The 21,100-nt window shown below is 42.9% G+C and overlaps 1 protein-coding gene across 2 annotated transcripts in view; it reads left to right on the top strand.

Annotated features, from left to right (window-relative positions):
- Positions 1-21,100, top strand: part of LOC134355373 (C4b-binding protein alpha chain-like) — a 75,618-nt gene that overhangs the window by 4,780 nt on the left and 49,738 nt on the right. For both annotated transcript variants that reach the window (XM_063065158.1, XM_063065159.1), the window contains exons 2-8: positions 2,339-2,527; positions 3,027-3,120; positions 4,847-4,920; positions 7,072-7,254; positions 10,060-10,245; positions 19,408-19,596; positions 20,067-20,160. In XM_063065158.1, the coding sequence (XP_062921228.1) occupies positions 2,339-2,527; positions 3,027-3,120; positions 4,847-4,920; positions 7,072-7,254; positions 10,060-10,245; positions 19,408-19,596; positions 20,067-20,160 (1,009 nt within the window). The remainder of the gene's footprint in view (positions 1-2,338; positions 2,528-3,026; positions 3,121-4,846; positions 4,921-7,071; positions 7,255-10,059; positions 10,246-19,407; positions 19,597-20,066; positions 20,161-21,100) is intronic.

The following is a 21,100-nucleotide window of genomic DNA, read 5'->3' as shown; positions in this document are numbered from 1 at the left end:
GGCTTCTGTACCTTCTATCTGATGGTAACAGTGAAAAAAGGGCATGCCCTGGGTGCTGGAGGTCCTTAATAATGAATGCTGCCTTTCTGAGACACTGCTCTTTGAAGATGTCTTGGATACTTTGTAGGCTGGTACCCAAGATGGAGCTGACTAGATTTATAACGCTCTGCAGATTCTTTCGGTCCTGTGCAGTAGCCCCCCACCCCCCATGCCAGACAGTGATGCAGCCTGTCAGATGCTCTCCACGGTACAACTACAGAAGTTTTTGAGTGTATTTGTTGTCATGGCCAAGGTGTCCCCTATGACTGCTGTAGCTTTTGGTCCTGTGTATGACTGCTGTAGCTTTTGGTCCTGTAGAGTTAATTTGAGTTTTATTGTCGTTGCTGAGGATGACGAGATTGCAGTGCTGCTCCATTCACTGTAAAACAGCAAATTGGCTGTTCAATTACTGAAAACACAATGACTACATTTAAAATAATGTCTTGACTTTGAAATAACATCTAAGTTACAACTGAAATAAAAGCAAACCACTCTAAAATTAAAAGAAATGGTGGCCGTCCCATTCAAGTGTTGCACGTGCCCATGTTATAAAATGCAATAATTATATATAAAATTGCTTCAGGAATTATGGCCATGTATTGCACTTTGAGATTACCCATAGTGCCTAAGGGATAAAGGCTGGGTGTTGTGGGGGGGGGGGGTGTCATTGTTCAGTTGCACCACAGCCCTGGGGGAAAAACTGTTTTTCAGTCTGTATGTCCATGCAGAGATGTTTCCGTATCTCCAGCCATATGGTAGGAGGTTGAGCAGGTTATTACTGGGGTGGGATGAGTTGATCATGATTTTGCAAACCCGTCGTAAGTTGTAGATGGTTTCCAAATCAGGTAGTTGTGACCCAGTAATGTTCTGTGCAGTCTTGATCACTCATTGAAGGGCTTTTTGGTCGATCTTGTTGCAGCTAGTATACCATATGTCATGTACTGTTCAGCTACATCTTCTAATATATAGTAGCAAACTACAAACTTAGAGTGGATTTGCAAGGGAAGGTCTACCTCCATACTTCAAGTCATTAGAAGGTAGCTTCAATCTTGCAGCTCAAAGCAAATCACTTTTATACATTTATAAAGTCCAGTGATTCATCAACTTCATGTATTTGAGGTTGTTCCATCCCAAAGTAGTATTCCTTTCTTATCTGCATCTGTCGCATATGTCTTTAATCAGTCCATTTGTCATTTGAGGCTTCTTCCCCCACCCCCTCCCATGAGAGCTGTGTCCTGTTTTACTCTATTGTCAGAACATTCCCTACCATAAACACCCCACACTATAAACTACACACATTTCTTGTAAGCCTCCATCCAAACCAGCAAAGCACTCTGAGATCACACAGGTTCCATTTTGTCACATTACACTTTACAAAAGTTATAAATCCATAAAGACTTCAGAGTTACAGATATTACAGACCTGCATATTGTCATACAGTAGGTCAGTATACTCTTAATTACACATCGTTAAAGGTTTACCAGCAGCTCTTGGAGCAGATTTGCTTTCTTTAAACTCTGAAAATAGTACAGGCATTACTGAGCTTTCCCTACTATACTGATGTGTAGTCTACGGTCAACTTGTTGGGGTAGTGTGGTGTTAAGGGCAGAATTCTTGTTGATTAAAAAGTATTCTTGTGTAGGTGTCCTAATGCTCCAGGCGTTCCAGTGCAGTGTGGAGAGCAATGGAGCCTGCTGTTGATTTGTTTGCTTTCTAGACAAACTGGTGCTGGTCCAGAGTAAGCAGGGATGGTGTTCTTAATGTGAGGCATAACCAGTCTGTAGTCAGTTACTTCTGACTGGTATAATGGTTGATGTTTTGAAGCATGCAGGCACCTCAGCAAGAGGCAGGAAGGTGTTACAGATTTCAGTAGGAATAGTCCTTCTGGAGCTGCCATTTGGTCCAGGTGCTCTGCGTGTGCCAAGGCCTTGATCCCTGTTGTTGTCCCTGTCAAACTGAGTAAAGCAGTTGTTTAGCTCCTCAGCTAGTGTAGCGACACTGTTTGCAGGAGAGGAGGTCTTTCCTTTAGAGTCAGTGATAGACTTCAATCCGAATAACGGTGTCAACTGTTGAGTTTGCTGAGAAAACATTGCTATTTGTTTCTGTATTTGTATTCATGTTTAATTTGACTTTGTTTCCAGTATCATACATTTCAGTATTTGGCATCAACAAACTATTAAAAAAAATTGCCAAAAATCATTGAACTAGATGCAAGGAAAATAACTTAGAGTCTTTTTCTGGCACGCATCTCTTGTGTTGGTTGTTACAAATTAAAAAGGGCAATTCTTTCTTTTTTAAGGGGAATGTAACCAGCCGCCAAGGTTAGAAAATGGCTTACTAGAACAGAGGTATCGTCAGCAGGATACATTTGCGAGTGGATCCAAGGTCTTTTACGTATGTAACCCTGGTTACACTTTTCGTCAATTCACTCCCAGATATATTACTTGTAATGAAGGTGTTTGGGAACCATTACAAACCACCTGTACACGTAAGTACTCAATAACTAACCCTTTCTCACTCAATAACGTTTCTCATTTTGCAATCTGCATCTTTTCTCAGTCCCCATCCTCTCCAGGACTGAAGTAAGTTAGCTGGTGTGTGGTTTAAGGGAGTCAGACACTTCCTGACACAAACCTAGTTCTTAAGTGTGCTCCTCTGCCTTTTAGACACAAGAGTGAAAACCTGCTACTCTGAGCTTCAATTCTCAGTAAGAAAAAGCAAATTGAAATTTTGGAAGAGCTCATTTTATGAACAATAATGTCAAGATTAATTTAATGAAGGGTAAAATGTCACTGTAATTTCCTGAGGAGTTTAATGTCTTGAATAAATTAACTTGTTCACCTCGAACTTTGAAATTAAGTAATATTTAGAACGATCTGGAAGAAGTATGCATCAGTTTTGTGTTTCTCTTACATTTCAGTGAATTGTATTGTGAAGTCATATCAACACTTTGTAACATCCTGGCTTTTCTCCCTTTTTTTGTTCAGCAAAGAGCTGTGGAAGTCCAGGGGAAATTATGAATGGGTATTACGAGGGTGATAATACTTTTGGAAGTAAGATTACGTTTTATTGTAATGAAGGGTGAGTATTCACGTACTTGATTGAAAGAAAAGAGTTGAGTTAATATTTCAGTTTACACATTATTGCAATAGTGTTCCATATCAGCATCAGAACAGGAGGTGCGGCAAAACCGAGAAGCTGGACAGCATATGGGATTAGCTGTTGGAAAGGAGTGGGTAAGGGTGGTACATTAACAGGAGTACTTGGACAGCTACATGATAGAGCAGAGGCTGCCAGTCTGGGGTCCATGGACCCCTTGGTTCATGGTAGGGGTCCGTGGCATAAAAAGGGTTGGGAACTCCTGGTTTAGAGGGATATGGGCCAAACACAGGGATATGGGATGAGCCTAGATGGGCACCTTGACCAGCATGGGACAGTCATGCCCAAGAGCCTGCATTCAAGATTCAAGATTATTTAATGTCATTTCCAGTACACAAGTCTAAAGGAGAATGAAATAATTGTTCCTCCAGATCTGATGCAGCACCAAATAAAAACATTGAGACAAAGAACTCAATAATAAAAAATACAATGAATATAAATACTTAAGATAGTTTCTATGCATAGATTGTGTGTCCGTAGAGTAATGGTACAGCAGTGTCTGCACATCAGCTGACAGTCAGGAAATGATAAAGCAGTGGCGTTTGGAGGTGTGGCGGGGTGGTCTCGATGGGGGACTTGTTGATCAGCTTTACTGCTCCGTGCCTATCTCCTCATCTCATACTGCTGTTGAACAACTTCACCTGCAGGATGACAACTCCATCACTTTCTCACAGGCAATGGAGAAAAGCAATAAACACTGACCTTCCCAGAGTTGCTAATATCCAATAATTGGGAAATTGTGGTTGGGGTATTACTTTAAAACATCGGTAACCTGGGTTCAATTCTCACTGCTGTGTGTAAGGAGTTTGTACATTCTCCCCAGGACTGCATGGATTTCCTCCGGGTGCTCCGATTTCCTCCCGTGTTCCAAAGATGTACGGGTTAGTAGGTTGATTGGACAGATGGCTGTAACTGAGTGGCCAGGGCTGTTCCTAAATAAAATTAATAAATAAATGACATCCCCGGTTTTGCTGCTGTTGAGCACCTCAGTGTGAGTGTCTCCATTTGCACTTTGTGACATTTGTCCAACTTGGCCACTCGGCTCCTGTAAGTGTCATGGATTTGTTACCATTGGGAAGTCGGTTGTCTGATTCAAACAAATTTTACACCTCCTTAGGGACATTAGTCCCTTCATAGTTAAACTGAATGAGGATCACGAGATTCTGCAGGTGCTGAAATTCCTGAGCAACACACACAAAATGCTGGAGGAAGTCAGCAGGTCAGGCAATATCTGAAGGATAAACAGTTGATGTTTTGGGCTGAGATTTTTTATTAGATTTAATAAAGGGTTTGTATCTGCTCAGATGCCAGCTGACCTGCTAAGTTGCTCCAGCATGTTCTGTGTTAATCTGAATTTGTTCCGTCACGTGGTCTCTTAAAATAGAAATGAAAAGTCAGCATTTAATTCATGCCAATATTTTTCCCACAATAGGAGAAATATTGTCACTGATCTTGGATGGTTGTGTTACAGATCACTCACTTAATATTTTACCATCTGGCAATGTAGCTACACATCTTCCTCTTTTCTTTTAAAATCATGTGATAATTTCAAATTAATGGAATATAATTACTAATTCTCTTCCTGATAACATTGCTCTAACTTCAAGCTTCTCTGAGATGATTTTTAAAAATTTTGTCGCCTCTTTAGATATACTCTGGTGGGTAGAGATTACCGGTTGTGTGAAGCTGCTGGATGGGGTGGCCAGGTACCTACATGTGAAGGTGAGCAGAGATTAGAAACGGGTTTAATATCAGTGGTGTAGTCTGCCGAAGGGTTTCAGCCTGAAATGTCAACTATTTTTTTCCATGGATGCTGCCTGGCCTGCTGAGTGAGTTCCTCCAGTACTTTGTGTGTGTGTATAAATATAATTACATTAAGTAAGTAGTGTAAAATGAAATAAAATGATGTTGTGTACATGGGTTCATTGTCCATTCAGAAATCTAATGGTGGTGGAGGTGATGGGCTGAAACTACAGTATCATACCCTCAGTACTGGTCAACAATCTGAGGCCATTAGCCATCTAGCTGTGACTGATGTTCTTTTACTGGGCGCCTTTATTTCTCGCTTCCTATTCTGTTATTATTCCCCTTCAGAGTACCTCTTGCTCTCCGGTTTAGAAGTATGCGGTGTTCTTTCTAGCCTTTCATTGCTCTCTGGTGTTTGAGTGGGATTGGGAAGGAGCTTTCTGTAATGGTGCTGGCTGTTCTACAGGACCTAATGTGGACAATGTCGTTTGCGAATGTTGTTTCCCTGGAGGGTAGCAGGTGAAGGAGGGAGGGGATGGGAGAATGGCTCATGATATCTGCAGGCCACTGGTTGTGCGAGCAGAAAGGAGTGGTGTTGAGGCCTCTGGGAAAGTGTAAGAGCAAGGACAGACATGTTATGCCACAAATAGGAAGAAGTACAAAGAGATGGTTCAAATTTTTCATTGAATTCTTCTGATCATTGAAAATGCCCTAATCGTATTAAAGCCTGAACTATTTGGAAATAATTGCTTCATAATTCTACTGTATATCAAACGAAGAGACAGGCCTTGGATTTCTTTCTAAGAGTAATAAATTAGAACAGCACAGAACTGCACTATTCAGCCCAGCTTGTCCATGCTGGCAAGTTTGACCATGCACGTGAATCCCATTGGCCTGCATTAGCTGAATTACAGATGGGAACTGAATTTAGCCATTTGGCCCATCAAGTCTGCTCCACCATTCCATCATGGCTGGTTTATTATCCCCCTCAGCCACATTCTCCTGCCTTCTGCCCATAACCTTTGACCACATGACTAATCAAGAAACTATCAACCTCAGGTTTAAATATACCCACTGACTTGGCCTCCACAGCTGTCTGTAGCAATGAATTCCAATAATTTATTACCTATGTCTTGCATGTTTGTATCTTGTCAAAATAGCTCTTAAAAGTAGTGACTGCAGTGATTCCACTGCCATGCTCTGAGTTCCAGATATAAGCCATTCTCTGCGTAAACATCAAAACTCCCTGATGGATCTCCTTCCTCTCACCTTAAACCTGTGCCCTCACAGTTTTCACACCACTACAATGGGAAAAAGAGCTGACTATCCAGCCTATCTATGCCTCCTATAATCTTAGACACATCTATTGCTTCACCCTTTCAGCTTTCTTAACTCCAGGGGAAAAAGCTCAGCCTGTCCAATCTTACCCCATAAATAAAGTTCTCCAATCTCAGCAACATCCTCATGGTCAGTTGGTCTAAGGTCATGGTGAATGCCAAGTTTGTGAGAGGTAGATACACTTGGTCATAAGGGTCTGACTGTGTATTGGAGAGGATGAAGACGCCTGTACCTAATCCTGACGAAGGGTCTCAGCCCGAAATGTAAACTGTTTAATCTTCTACATGGATGCTGCCTGACCCGCTGACCTCCTCCAGAATTTCCTGTGTGTCACTCAAAATTTCCAGTATCAGCAGAATCTCTTCTGTTTGTCACTGACAGAATACAGACATCTTTGGACTGTGGAAAGAGACTGGAGGTCCTGAAGGAAACCCACTCAGTCACAGGGACAACGTAACAAACTCTTTACTGACAGCGACAGAATTGAATCCCGATTGATGACGTTGTAACGTATTATATTGACCACTGTGCTGCTGTGTATGTGTCTGTACCCCTGGGGATCAGTTGGTCTAAGTTTACAGTGGGTGCCAAGATTGTGAAGGGTGGATACGTGGTCATGGGGTTTTGAATGTGCATTGGGGAGGATGAGATTAGCCTGTATTCTGAAGCGCTACATTGCAATAGAGTGCTGTTGAACTTTTACTGACCCGGTTTGATTTTTAACCATGAAGTTAAAGGTGTGATGTGATGGTCTGCTCTGGGCATTAACTAAAGTGCATCTGTTGCCAGTTATTAAATGTCCTGACATTCCGGCCATTGAGAATGGAAGACTATTAAGCCCTTCTGCAGCGTCATGGGAATACGGAATGGTGGCCACAGTTTCATGCCTTGGCGACTACTCATTGATCGGTGAACGTAAGCTTACCTGTAAAAGTGATGGAAGGTGGAATCATCCCTTTCCAAAGTGCAAAGGTACTGAACTGAAAATGAAACCTGTTTTAATTACCATTTTAAACATATTTAGTGTTTTAGTTTTGTATTTCTGCATGCAGTCAGTTCTGCTTCCTTGATGGAATTATATGATGATTTTCCGATTCTGTGTATCGAGTCAGTTTTCTAGCTCTATGTCCTTCTGGCTTGTTTAAACTGAATCCCATAAAACAAGTCTTTCTCCAAGCTACTGTTAATATTGGAGATCTGTCAGAGCGAAACAGAGAACAATCTAAACATGAGAGATTGTGCAGATGCTGGAAATCCAGAGTAAGGCACTCAAAATGGTGCTGGAACTCAGCAGGTGAGGCAGCATCTGTGTAGAGGAACAAAGAACACTCTGTTTGTTACACTTTGTAGATCTCCAATATTAAAAGTATTTTATTTTTTTAAAAAACCCACAAAAGCCAGCTACTTGGATGGCATCTGAGAAATTTCAGTTGATTGCTTCATCAGAATGGGAAAACTAGAGGTAAGTGGGCTTCAAATGAAAGCATTGGGGTGACGGGGAAGGGCTTTGGTTGGGCAGTATGCAAGTGAATCAAATGCTAAAACAATAAAGACAATGTGCTGCTCTCTACAGGGATTGTTCACTCTGTCATTCCTTTGACCATTTATCCCTCCGCACTAATTTCCCTCCTCACTCTTACTCCTGCCAGCAGCCCAAGTGCTACACCTGCCCAATCCAGACCCCAAACTTGTTTCCAGCTGAGGCAGCACTTCACTTGTGAATCTATTGAGGTTGCCGACTATATCAGGTGCTCCCGGCGTGGTCTCCTCTGAATTGGTGAGACCTGGTGTGGATTGGGGGACTGCTCTGTCAAGCACCTCTACTCTATCCACAAAAAGCAGAATTTCCTGGTGGCCAACCATTTTAATTCCAATTTCCATTCTGGGATGTCAGTCCGTGGTCGCCACTTCTGGCACAATGAGGCCACTATCAGGTTGGAGCAACAACACCTCATAGTCTGTTGAGGTAAACTTCAACCTGATGGCATGAACATTGATTTCTCCAACTTCTGGTAATTTTCTTCAGCTCGACCAGCTGCTCAAATTTTCAGCAATCCAAGTGCACTGTTTTTCTAATGGTATGACAACCAGAACTGGGCATTACTTCAAGTGTGAGGCAACCAGATTTGCCTGCCCTAAGAGGGTTTTTCCACTGGTGGTTTGCTGGTCATTACAAGTTGCTTCACTCTCGAGTGTGCCCTTATTATGAAGGGTTTCCCACTCACCTGGAGTCAGATCTGTCTCCCAGGTTGGATGTGTTACTGTTTCATGTAGTTCTGACTAGTTTAAGGCTGACTTGGACAGGAAAGGCAGTTTCCCGGAGTAAATAGCTTTCACAACATTGCGTCCAGATATAATCGTATGGTCTGACATCAGTAGAGAAGCGGTTATTGGTGAACTCACAGTCCCCTGGGAAGACAACATCGATGAAGCCCATGAGCGCAAGTTAACCAAGTATGCAGAGTTAACATCAGAGTGCAGAGATAGAGGTGGAAGGTCTCATGCTATCCATTCAAAGTAGGCTGCCGTGGGTTTATTGCGTTCACTCTCCAGAAGTGGCTGTGTGACCTTGGCTTCACTAGAACAGAGAGCAAGTCAACCAGCAGGGCTGTAGCTGAGGCAGCAGAGAAAGGATCAGCATGGGTGTGGACCAAGTATGTCCAGAGGGGCAGATAGTCAGACCGTGTATACATATCTTGCAAACTCTTCAGTAGTTGCATAGACACCTGTAGAGTAGACTATCTGTTGAATGGAAGTGACCAACAACTCTGATAGAGGCAGATGCCAAGTTTTTAAGCTTACCAGTGGGATGTGGTGCTTTAGCACTGCTGGCCCGCCACCTCGAGGGAGTCTTGATCATAAGCGGGCCGAAGCTCCTGAAGACAGGTGGCAGATCAACTGATGATCCCACTGGTGATAGCACAGGACAGTTAACATCTTAGTCCATGTGTATTTTGTAACTCCACTTTCCCATCAGAAGTAGGAACTGCAGTTGCTAGGAATCTGAAATAAAACTGGAAAATGCTTGACACACCCTGTGTATCAGGCATCAGTGGGAAGGGTGACACTTATCAGGGTTATAAGCGTAGAGTGGGTATGGAGAGGATGTTTCTAATAATGGGTGAGTATAGGACCAGAGGGCACAGCTATACAATAGAAAGACATCCCTTTAGAACAGAGGTGAGGAGGTTCCTTATGGAGTGGTGAATTTGTGCAATTCATTGCCACAAAGAGCAGTGGAGGCTAATTCACTGAGTATATTTAAATCAGAGATTGATGGGTTCTTGATTAGTAAAGGCATCACAGGTTATGGGGAGTAGGCAGGAGAATGGAGTTGAGAGAGATAATAAATCAGCCAGGAATGCTGGAGCAGACTCGACCTATTTCTGCTCCTATATCATATGGTCTTATATTAGTGGTGAAAGGTTGTCAGGGCAATGCACTGAGTAGTTTCGGTGAAGATTGAACAGGATAGAAGCAGGTTAGGTTTTCGGGAAAGGGCAGCAAGTCAGTGAATGTGGAGGGGTGGCACTTCCTCTCAGCAGCTCTGAGGACTCCCAGTGAGGTCCAGCAGCAGAGCACAAAGTTACAGTGGGCATTCTGATTGAACGGTCTGCATCTGCACGAGATGCTGCTTCGTGATCTGTTTTAGTTCAGCAAAGTGTTTTTGTGCCTTTAAGTGCTTTGAATTTAAAATTAAAACTTTATTCTTACTATTTTATTTGTGTTGTGAATTCATTAGGATACCTAACAGCAAGAAGTTCTTTATTTTACCAGATGTTAAATGTCCACTTCCGGATTTTCCTGACAATGTTATCGTGGCATCGCCATACAAATCTACTTATAAATATCAGGATCAAGTCATTTTCCGGTGTAAAGAAGGTTATGAGATGGAAGGCGATGGTCTCATTGTATGTGGAGAGGACAGCAATTTTTCACCCCCACCACCCAGCTGCACACCACGTGAGTAAACATTTCCAATAATAGAGGGTAAAACTGGATCTGAATTGAGAGGCAGTATGATTTTAAAAAATTGTGTTTTGGTGACCGTTTACCTGCTGCTCTTCACTCCTACAAACTTTTAAAAATTCAACTTCTGAAATTAAAGAATAAAATGAATGTAGGTTATGTTTCAAAATGAGACCTATCATTGCTTTTATGTCACAAAAATGCAGGTTGAAAACACAGATGCCGGAAACCCAGAATACACTTGCATCTGTGAAGAAAGAAATAGCAAAGTTTTGGACCTGTAATGAAGGTTTAAGCAGTGATATGTCACAGGGATCTAGCCGGAACTTCAGCATTTAGCAGATCATAGATGATTTGAGTTACAGGGAAAGTTTGAATTGGTTAGGACACTGGAGAGCAGGAGAATGAGGGGATATGGAGGTATGTGCTGTGTACATACATCCATTGATGCTTCTGGACACATCTTCAGTGATGTTCCTGGAACCACCGGGTGTTTCGGGTCTTTCAACATCATACAACCTCCTCCAGGTGACCCAGCCGGGGCTGATCAGACCCCAGCTTGTATCCAGATGGCTAGCTACTTATGACTCCATGGCTCCCCTCTTTTGAGCCACAGCCATCTTGAGGCCCTCTCTGCCGCATCGGTGGTGCTGCGGATGGCTCTCCTCTTCCTTTCTCCCTCAATGCCCAAAATGCTGAAGGCTGTAACTAAGGAACAGGCTACGAATCCCCTACAACCAACCTCCACTGGGAGACACCTCACTCTCCATCCAGCCTGCTGGCAGTTGCTGACCAGTCCTGCGTACTTGGAGAGCTTCCTATCAAAGGCCTCTTCCAAGCTATCTTCCCCTGGGACTGTCAATAGGTTATAGATACAGTAAATGCAAGCAGGATTTTTCCACTGAAGATTGGGTGAGGTTTTCCACTTTGCGAGAGCGTGCACAGGAGATGTACCAGGATACTACTTGGATTAGAGAGCATCTGATAGAAAGAGATGTTGGTTGTTTTTCTTAGAGCAGTGCATGCTGATAAAGGTTTATAAGATTATGAGAGGCACAGATAGAGTTGACTTACAGTATCTTTTTCCCCAGGGTTGAAATGTCTGATACGATAGGACATGCATTTAAATCGAGAGCGGTGATTTCAAAGGAGATGTGAGGGTCAATTTTTTTTACATGGAGTGATGGATGTCTGTGGTGTTGGTAGAGGAAGATGTATTCAGGACTTTTAAGAGGTGTTTAGATAGGAAAATGAGTGTGAGGAAAATAGAGAGATATGGACAGATGGGATTAGTTTAGTTGGTCATTTATTTAGTTTGGCAAAACGTTGAGCTGATGGGACGGTTCCTGTGCTGTACTGTTCTATGAGATCAGAACTAGAGGTCATAGGTTAAGGGTGAAAGGTGAAACTTTTTACCTCAGAGGATGGTAGGGATTTGTAACGAGCTGCCAGCAGAAGTGGTGGATGTGGGTTTGATTTCAACAGTTAAGAGAAGTTTGGGCAAGTACTTGGATGGGCAGGGTGTAGAGGGCTAAGGTTCAGGTGCGGGTCAGTGGGAATACACAGAAGATTAGTTCACCGTGAACTAAATGGGCTGAAGGGCCTGTTTGTGTCTGTGACCCTGACGCTGTACTGTGTATGGTTCGAATGAGGGAAGTAAAGGAATGATTGCACCATGTTGTACCATGTTGGAGTTTGCAAATTTCCTCCCCTGTCACTCTTGCAGGTTTACATGCACATACCCCAGTTCCTTTGCAAGATGGAAGTGAAAGTACTGTAGACAAATTGTCAGCTAGAAGTAGAGTGGGCACACAGACATGAGCAACTGGACGGTCTACTCTTTTTCCTACTTGTAGTTTCCCGCTGTAAAAAGCTATCGATAAGTGAGTAGGCAAAGATCTGATCCATGGAATGAGTCAAGTTTTTTTTTATGTTTACTTTCAAATAGAATACGATTCAGTTGAATTTGGGGGATGAAATGAAAGTTTTGTATTTCTCTTCTGATGTGTCCATTAACTCTGAAATTCTTAAATATTTCTGGTGTAATAAGGAAATAACAAGTGGGATAGAGAGAGGAGAACCGGTGGATGTTGTGTACTTGGATGTTCAGCAGGCCTTTGACAAGGGTCCACACATGAGGCTGCTGGTAAGAGCCCAAGGTGTCACAGGAAAGATGCCAGACTGGATCGAGCATTGGCTGACTGGCGAGAGGCAAAGAATGGGAATGAAGTGTGCTCTTTCTGATGGGCGCAAGTGACTGGTGGTGCTCCACGGGGTCACTTCTCTTTTTGTCTTTGGATGACAGAATTGATGGCTCTGAGGCCAAGCCAAGTTTATGTACAATATGAAGATGGGTGGAAGGACAGGTAATACTGAGGAAGCCGGAGGCTGCAGAAGGACTTGGGCAGATCAGGAGAATGGCAAAGGAGTGACAGATAGAATATAGTTTCGAAGGTACATTTAATGTCAGAGAAATGTATGATATATGCATCCTGAAATGCTTTTTCTTCACAACCATGTACAAAAACAGTGGAGTAACCCCAAAGAAGAGCAACAGTTAAATGTTAGAACCCCAAAGTCCCCGCCAACGCCTTTCCCTCCTGCACGTAAGTGGCAGCGAGCAACAATCCCCCTTCCCCCCACCAGCAATATAAAGGGGGATAGTAAAAGCTTCTTTAGGTATGCGAAGAGGAAGAAATTAGTTAAGACCAAAGTTGATCCCTTGAGGACAGAAATGGGTGAACTTATTATGGGGAACAAGGAAATGGCAGACGAGTTGAACAGGTACTTTGGATCTGTCTTCACTAAAGAAGACACAAACAATCTCCCAGATGTAATAGTGGCCAGAGGACATAGGGTAACGGAGGAACTGAAGGAAATTCACATTAGGCAGAATATGGTGTTGGATAGACTGATGGGACTGAAGGCTGATAAATCCCCAGGACCAGATGGTCTGCATCCCAGGGTACTTAAGGAGGTGGCTCTAGAAATCGTGGACGCATTGGTGATCATTTTTCAATGTTCTATAGATTCAGGATCAGTTTCTGTGGATTGGAGGGTGGCTAATGTTGTCCCTCTCTTCAAGAAGGGAGGAAGAGAGAAAACAGGGAATTATAGACCGGTTAGCTTGACATCAGTGATGGGGAAGATGCTGGAGTCAATTATAAAAGATGAAATTACAACACATCTGGATAGCAGTAACAGAATTGGTCCGAGTCAGCATGGATTTACGAAGGGGAAATCATGCTTGACTAATCTTCTGGAATTTTTTGAGGATGTAACTCGGAAAATGAACAAGGGAGAGCCAGCAGATGTAGTGTGCCTGGACTTTCAGGAAGCCTTTGATAAAGTCCCACGTAGGAGATTAGTGGGCAAAATTAGAGCACATGGTATTGGGGTTAGGGTACTGACATGGATAGAAAATTGGTTGGCAGACAGGAAACAGAGTAGTGATTAACGGGTCCCTTTCAGAATGGCAGGCAGTGACTAGTGGGGTACCACAAGGCTTGGTGCTGGGACCGCAGCTATTTACAATATACATTAATGATTTAGATGAAGGGATTAAAAGTAAAATTAGCAAATTTGGAAATGGAACAAAGCTGGGTGGAAGTGTGAAATGTGAGGAGGAAGTTATGAGAATGTAGGGTGACTTGGACAGGCTGGGTGAGTGGGCAGATGCAGTTTAATGTGGGTAAGTGTGAGGTTATCCACTTTGGTGACAAGAATAGGAAGGCAGATTACTATCTGAATGGTGTTAAGTTAGGAAAAGGGGAAGTACAATGAGATCTAAGTGTCTTTGTTTATCAGTCACTGAAAGTAAGCATGCAGGTACAGCAGGCAGTGAAGAAAGCTAATAGCATGTTGGTCTTCTTAACAAGGGGAGTTGAGTATAGGAGCAAAGAGGTTCTTCTGCCGTTGTACTGGGCCCTGGTGAGACCACACCTGGAGTATTGTGTGGAGTTTTGGTCTCCAAATTTGAGGAAGGACTTTCTAGCTATTGAGGGAGTGCAGTGTAGCTTCACGAGGTTAATTCCCGGGATGGCAGGACTGTCGTATGTTGAAAGATTGGAGTGACTGGTGTTGTACACACTGGAATTTAGAAGGATGAGAGGGGATCTGATTGAAACATATAAGATTATTAAGGGATTAGACACGCTAAAGGCAGGAAGCATGTTCCCGATGCTGGGGGAGTCCAGAACCAGAGGCCACAGTTTAAGAATAAGGTGTAGGCTATTTAGAACGGAGTTGAGGAAAATTTTTTTCACCCAGAGAGTTGTGGATCTGTGGAATGCTCTGCCTCAGAAGGCAGTGGAGGCCAATTCTCTGGATGGTTTCAAGAGAGAATTAGATAGAGCCCTTAAAGATAGCAGAGTCAAGGGATATGGGGAGAAGGCAGGAACGGGGTACTGATTGTGGATGATCAGCCATGATCACAGTGAATGGTGGTGCTGGCTCGAAGGGCCGAATGGCCTACTCCTGCACCTATTGCCTATTGTCTATTACCTATTGAATGGAGACGGACTAACTCCTATTGACATCAATGGATCTGGGGTTGAGAGGGTAAACAGCTTCAAGTTCCTTAGCATCCACATCACCGAGGACCTCACGTGGTTTGTGTACACCAGCTGTGTGGAGAAAAAGGCACAATGGTACCTCTTTCACCTCAGATAGTTGAGGGAGTTTGGTATGGACCCCCAAAGAACTTCCTACTGGGGCACAATTGAAAGCATCTTGACTAGTTGCATCACTGCCTGGTATGGGAACTGTACCTCCCTTAATCGCAGGACTCTGCAGAGAGTGGTGCGGACAGCCCAGCGCATCTGTGGTTGTGAACTTCCCATGATTCAGGACATTTACAAGGACAGGTGTGTAAAGAGGGCCCGTAGGATCACTGGGGACCCAAGTCATCCCAACCACAAACTGTTCCAGCTGCTACCATCCGGGAAACGGTACCGCAGCATAAAAGCCAGGACCAACAGGCTCCGGGACAGCTTCTTCCACCAGGCCATCAGACTGATGAACTCTCACTGATTTGAGTACACTCTATATTACATTGACTGTTCTATTTATTATAAATTACTATGATTACACATTGCACATTTAGATGGAGATGTAACGTAAAGTCTCCTCATGTATGTGAAGGATGTAAGAAATAAAGTCAATTCAATTCAGTTCATACCCCTCCCAACCATATACCTGTCCAAACTTCTGTTAAACATTGAAATGGAGCTCGCGTGCTCCGCTTGTGCTGGCAGCTCATTCCACACTCTCACAATCCTCTGAATACAGAAGTTTCCCCTCATGTTCCCCTTAAACTTCTCACTTTTCACCTTTAACCCATGACCTGTGGTTGTAGTCTCACCCAGCTTCAGCAGAAAAAGCCTGCTTGCATTTACCCTATCTGTACCCCTTGTAATATATACCAAATCTCCTGTCAGTGTTCTACATTCTAGGGTATAAAATCCTAATCTATTTAATTGTTAGATCCAGATCCACCAGACTCAGCAACATCCTTGAAAATTTTCTCTGTACTCCTACAATCTTATTTACATTATAACTGTATGTAGGTGACCAAAACTACACGCAGTACTCCAAATTGGGCCTCACCAACATCTATACAACTTCAACATAGCATCCCATCTCTTGTACTCAGTACTTTGATCTGTGAAAGGCAATGTGCCAAAAGCTTTCTTTACAACCCTACATACCTGTTCTGTGACTTTCAATGAATTACGGAGCTATATTTCCAGATCTTGTTGTTCTACCAGCTCATCAATTTGGATAGTATTGTGACTGCTGTACATTTGGTCCTGTGAGAGTTAGTTAGAGCATTATTGTGACAACAATGAAATTACAGTGCCGCTCCATTCAGTGCAAAACAACATACCGGGAATTCAATTATTGAAAACACAATGATGAAATTTAAATTAATATCTTGAGTTATTTATAATGACTTCTAAGTTACAACTGAAATAAAAACAAACCAGTCTAAAATTAAGAGAAACAGTGTCTGCCCTATTCAAGTGTTGCACGTGCCCATCTGATAAAACACGATGATTAAGCATATAATCACATCAAGTATCATGCCCATCCACTTCACTTGGAGATTGTCCATGGTGCCTGTGGACAATGTGTGGGTGTGTCATTGTTCAGTTGTATGACAGCCCTGGGGAGAAAGCTGTTTTTCAGTCTGAATGTCTGTGCAGGGATGTTTCTGTATCATCTGCAGGATGTACTGGGTGGGATGAGCCCATCACGATTTTGTGAGACAGCGTAGATATCGTCATTTGTAGATGGTTTCCATATAGGGTAGTTGTGTCCCAATGATGTTCTGTGCAGTCCTGATCACTCATTGAAGTGCTTTTTGGTCGATCCTGTTGCAACTAGTCTGCCACACTATCATGCAGTAGGTCAGTGTACTCTCAATTACACTTGATAAGGGTTTAACCAGCAGCTTTTGGGGCATATTTGCTCTTTTTAAACTCCTAAGCGAGAACAGGCATTGCTGAGTCTTCATTACTATCAAGGAGGTGTTGGTGGACCAAGAGAGCTCCTCTGTGATGTTCACTTCCAAGAACTTAAAGCTGGAGACCCTTTCCACTGCTTTGCCTCTTTGCATAGTGGAACATGTTCATATTTTCATGATTTCCTGAAATCAATAGTCATTGTTGCCCTGACCCCCAAAGTGATGAAATGTTTTGAACGGCTTGTCAAGCCTCATATCACAGCCAGCCTCCCCTCATCACTGGATCCTCTACAGTTTGCTTATCGTCCAAATTGCTCTACGGAGGGCGCAATATCCACCACACTGCACACAGTTCTCTCTCACTTGGACAACAAGGACACTTATGCCAGAATCCTGTACATTGATTTCAGTTCAGCGTTCAATATCATCATCCCGCAGAGACTAGTGGAGAAACTGTCGCTGCTTGGCCTTAACGCTGCCATGTGTCGCTGGATTCTGGATTTCTTGACAGAGAGACCACAGTCAGTCCGTGTTGATAGGAACATCTCTGATTTCATCACACTGAGCACTGGATCCCCACAAGGCTGTGTGCTTAGCCCGTTGCTGTTTACACTGCTAACACATGACTGTGCAGCCAGATTCAAGGAGAACCTGATCATTAAATTTGCTGATGATACCACAGTGGTGGGGCTCATTAGCAAAAACGATGAAACAATGTACAGGGAGGAGGTCAAACACCTAGAGAGCTGGTGCAGTGATAACAACTTGATGCTTAATGTCACCAAAACCAAGGAGATGATCGTCGATTTCAGATGGTCTCAGCCTGAGCACACACCCCTCAGCATCAGCGGCTCCACAGTGGAGAGAGTGGAAAACATCAAGTTCTTTGGGGTGCAGATCTCGGACAATCTCACTTGGTCCAGAAACACCACTGGGATTGTGAAATGGGCCTAGCAGAGATTGCACTTTCTGAGGAAGCTTAAACAAGCATCACTCCCCTAACATCTTAACTACATTCTACAGAGGCGTGGTTGAGAGTGTGCTGACCTTTTGTATCACAACCTGGTACTCCAGCTGCAGTGCTGTCGACAAAAAAGCCTTGCAGAGGGTGGTTAGGGGAGCAGAGAAGGTTATTGGGGTCTCCCTACCTTCTGTCCAAGACCTCTTTCAGACTCGATGCCTCCAGAAGACACGGTACATCATTAAAGACCCCTCACACCCTCTCCATGAACTGTTTGTTCTTCTGCCATCAGGCAAACGTTACAGGAGCATCAAAACTAAAACCACAAGGCTACTAAACAGCTTCCTCCCACAGGCAGTCAGACTGCTAAATAGCTGTTTCACCTGACTCTGCTTTGGACACTTTAACTTGCACTGGACACTTATAACTTGATTTTAACTGACATGTGGCTGTTGTGTTTTACTATTTATTGTTATGTTTATTATTTAGTGTTGCGTTTGTTCTGTTATGATTGTACTGCTCCTGGGAAACACTGTCTCATTCTACCCTGCAGAGCTGATGTATGGTTAGAATGACAATAAAGTTTTTTGAATCCTTGAATTTCTTTGTTTTCTTATATTGAGTGAAAGGTTATGGTTATTGCACCATTCAGACAGTTTCTGCTCCTGCTCTCTGTATGTTGTTTCATTGTTATTTGTAATTAATCCAATCAAGGAGGTGTCATCTGCGAAGTTAAGGATGGAGTGGGTGAAAAGAATGTAAAGGGGAATGCTCAGTACACATCCCTGCGGTGCACCAGTGTTCACGGTCAGGGAGGTAGATGTATCCTTGCCTCGTCTGACTGGGTGTGATTGGTAGGGAAGTCCAGAATGCAGTTACAAATTGATGTCTTGATTCCTAACTTGTGTAGTCTAACAGTCAGTGTCAGGACTGTGTCCTCAGGTATCAAGGTCTTCATGACTGGTTCGTTGTCGTCCCTGTCAAACTGAGCAAAGAAGTTTAGCTGCTCAGCTAGTGTGCTGTCGCTGGTTGTAGAGGAGGAGGACTTTCCTTTATAGTCAGTGAGGGACCTAATGTCTAATAACAGTGATAACTCAGAGTTTGCAGAAAAAACACTGTTAGTTGCTTCTGTACTTGTATTCATATTCTTGACTTTATTTCCTGAATAGTATATTTCAATATTTTGTTTGACCAAGCCAAAAAATGGCCTCAAAGAACTCCAGTAAGTTTGTCAAACAAGACCTGCCCTTTCTGAATCAATGCTGCGTCTGTCTAATGGAACCACTCCTTTCTAAATGTTTCGCTATTTCTTACTTGATGACAGCTTCAAGCATTTTCCCGACTACAGATGTTAAACCAAATGGCCTATAGTTGGTCATCTTTTGCCTGCATCCCTTTTTTAAAAAGTGGCATGACATTTGCTGTCTTTCAATCCACCGGGACCTGCCCAGAGCCGAGAGAATTTTAGTAAATGGTTACCAACGTGTCTACTATAACCTCCGCCAATTCTCTCAGCACCCTGGGATGCATCCCAACAGGACCAGGGGACTTATCTACCTTCAAGCCCCCTAGTTTGCTCATCACTATCTCTTTAGTGACAGTGGTTTTATCGAGGTCTTCACCTCCCATTGAACTGGATGCAAGGAAAATAGCTTAACTGAGTCTTTTCCAGGCATGCATCTCTTAAGCTAGTTTTAGTAAATTAAAAAGGCTAATTCTTTTTTTCAAGGGAAATGTAACAGGCCACCAGGATTGGAAAATGGCTCACCAGCAGATAAGTATCTCAAGCAGGAAAAGTTTCCAAGTGGATCCAAGGTCTTTTACGTATGTAACCCCGGTTACACTTCTACTCAATTCACTCCCAACTATATTACTTGTAATGAAGGTGTTTGGGAACCATTACAAACCACCTGTACACGTAAGTACTCAATAACTAATCCTTTCTCACTCAATAACTTTTCTCATTTTGCAACTTGCATCTCTTCTCAGTCCCCATCCTCTCCAGGACTGAAGTAAGTTAGCTGGTGTGTGGTTCATGGGAGTCAGGAACTTCCTGATGCAAATCTAGTTCTTAAGTGTGCTCCTCTGCCTTTTAGACACAAGAATGAAAATCTACTAATCTGAGCTTAATTCTCAGTGAGAAAAAGCAAATTGAAATTTTGGAAGAGCTCATTTTATGAACAATAACAGATATTAATCTAATGGGGGTAAAGTGCCACTGTAATTTCCTGAGGAATCTTTATTTTACTTTGAAATTAAGTAATATTTAGAACGATCTGGAAGAAGTATGCATCAGTTTCGTGTTTCTCTTACATTTCAGTGCATTGTATTGTGAAGTCATATCAACACTTCGTAACATCCTGGCTTTTCTCCCCTTTTTTTGTTCAGCAAAGAGTTGTGGAAGTCCAGGGGAAATTACGAATGGGTATTACGAGGGTGACAATACTTTTGGAAGTAAGATTACATTTTATTGTAATGAAGGGTGAGTATTCACGTACTTGATTGAAAGAAAAGAGTTGAGTTAATATTTCAGTTTACAAATTATTGCAATAGTGTTCCATATCAGCATCAGGACAGGAAGTGGTGGCAAAACCGGGAAGCTGGACAGCATATGGGATTAGCTGTTGGAAAGGAGTGGGTAAGGGTGGTACATTAACAGGAGTACTTGGACAGCTTCATAATAGAGCAGAAGCTGCCAGTCTTGGGTCCATGGACCCCTTGGTTCATGGTAGGGGTCCGTGGCATAAAAAGGGTTGGGAACTCCTGGTTTAGAGGGATATGGGCCAAACACAGGGATATGGGATGAGCTTAGATGGGCACCTTGACCAGCATGGGACAGTCATGCCCAAGAGCCTGCATTCAAGATTCAAGATTATTTAATGTCATTTCCAGTACACGAGTGTAAAGGAGAATGAAATAATTGTTCCTCCAGATCTGATGCAGCACCAAATAAAAACCTACATTAAGATAATGAACCCAATACAAAATTACAACAAATATAAATACATAAGATAGTTTCTATGTATAGATTGTGTGTCCGTAGAGTAATGGTACAGCAGTGTCTGCACATCAGCTGACAGACAGGAAATGATAAAGCAGTGGCGTTTGGAGGTGTGGCGGGGTGGTCTCGATGGGGGAGTTGTTGATCAGCGTTACTGCTCCGTGCCTATCTCCTCATCTCATACTGCTGTTGAACAACTTCACTTGCAGGATGACAACTCCATCACTTTCTCACAGGCAATGGAGAAAAGCAATAAACACTGAACTTCCCAGAGTTGCTAATATCCAATAATTGGGAAATTGTGGTTGGGGTATTACTTTAAAACATCGGTAACCTGGGTTCAATTCTCACTGCTGTGTGTAAGGAGTTTGTACATTCTCCCCAGGACTGCATGGATTTCCTCCGGGTGCTCCGATTTCCT

Source organism: Mobula hypostoma, chromosome 13 (assembly GCF_963921235.1).
Source record: "Mobula hypostoma chromosome 13, sMobHyp1.1, whole genome shotgun sequence".
NCBI lineage: Eukaryota > Metazoa > Chordata > Chondrichthyes > Myliobatiformes > Myliobatidae > Mobula > Mobula hypostoma.
Note: the sequence above shows the minus strand (reverse complement) of the source record. Positions and strands in the feature narration are given on the sequence as shown.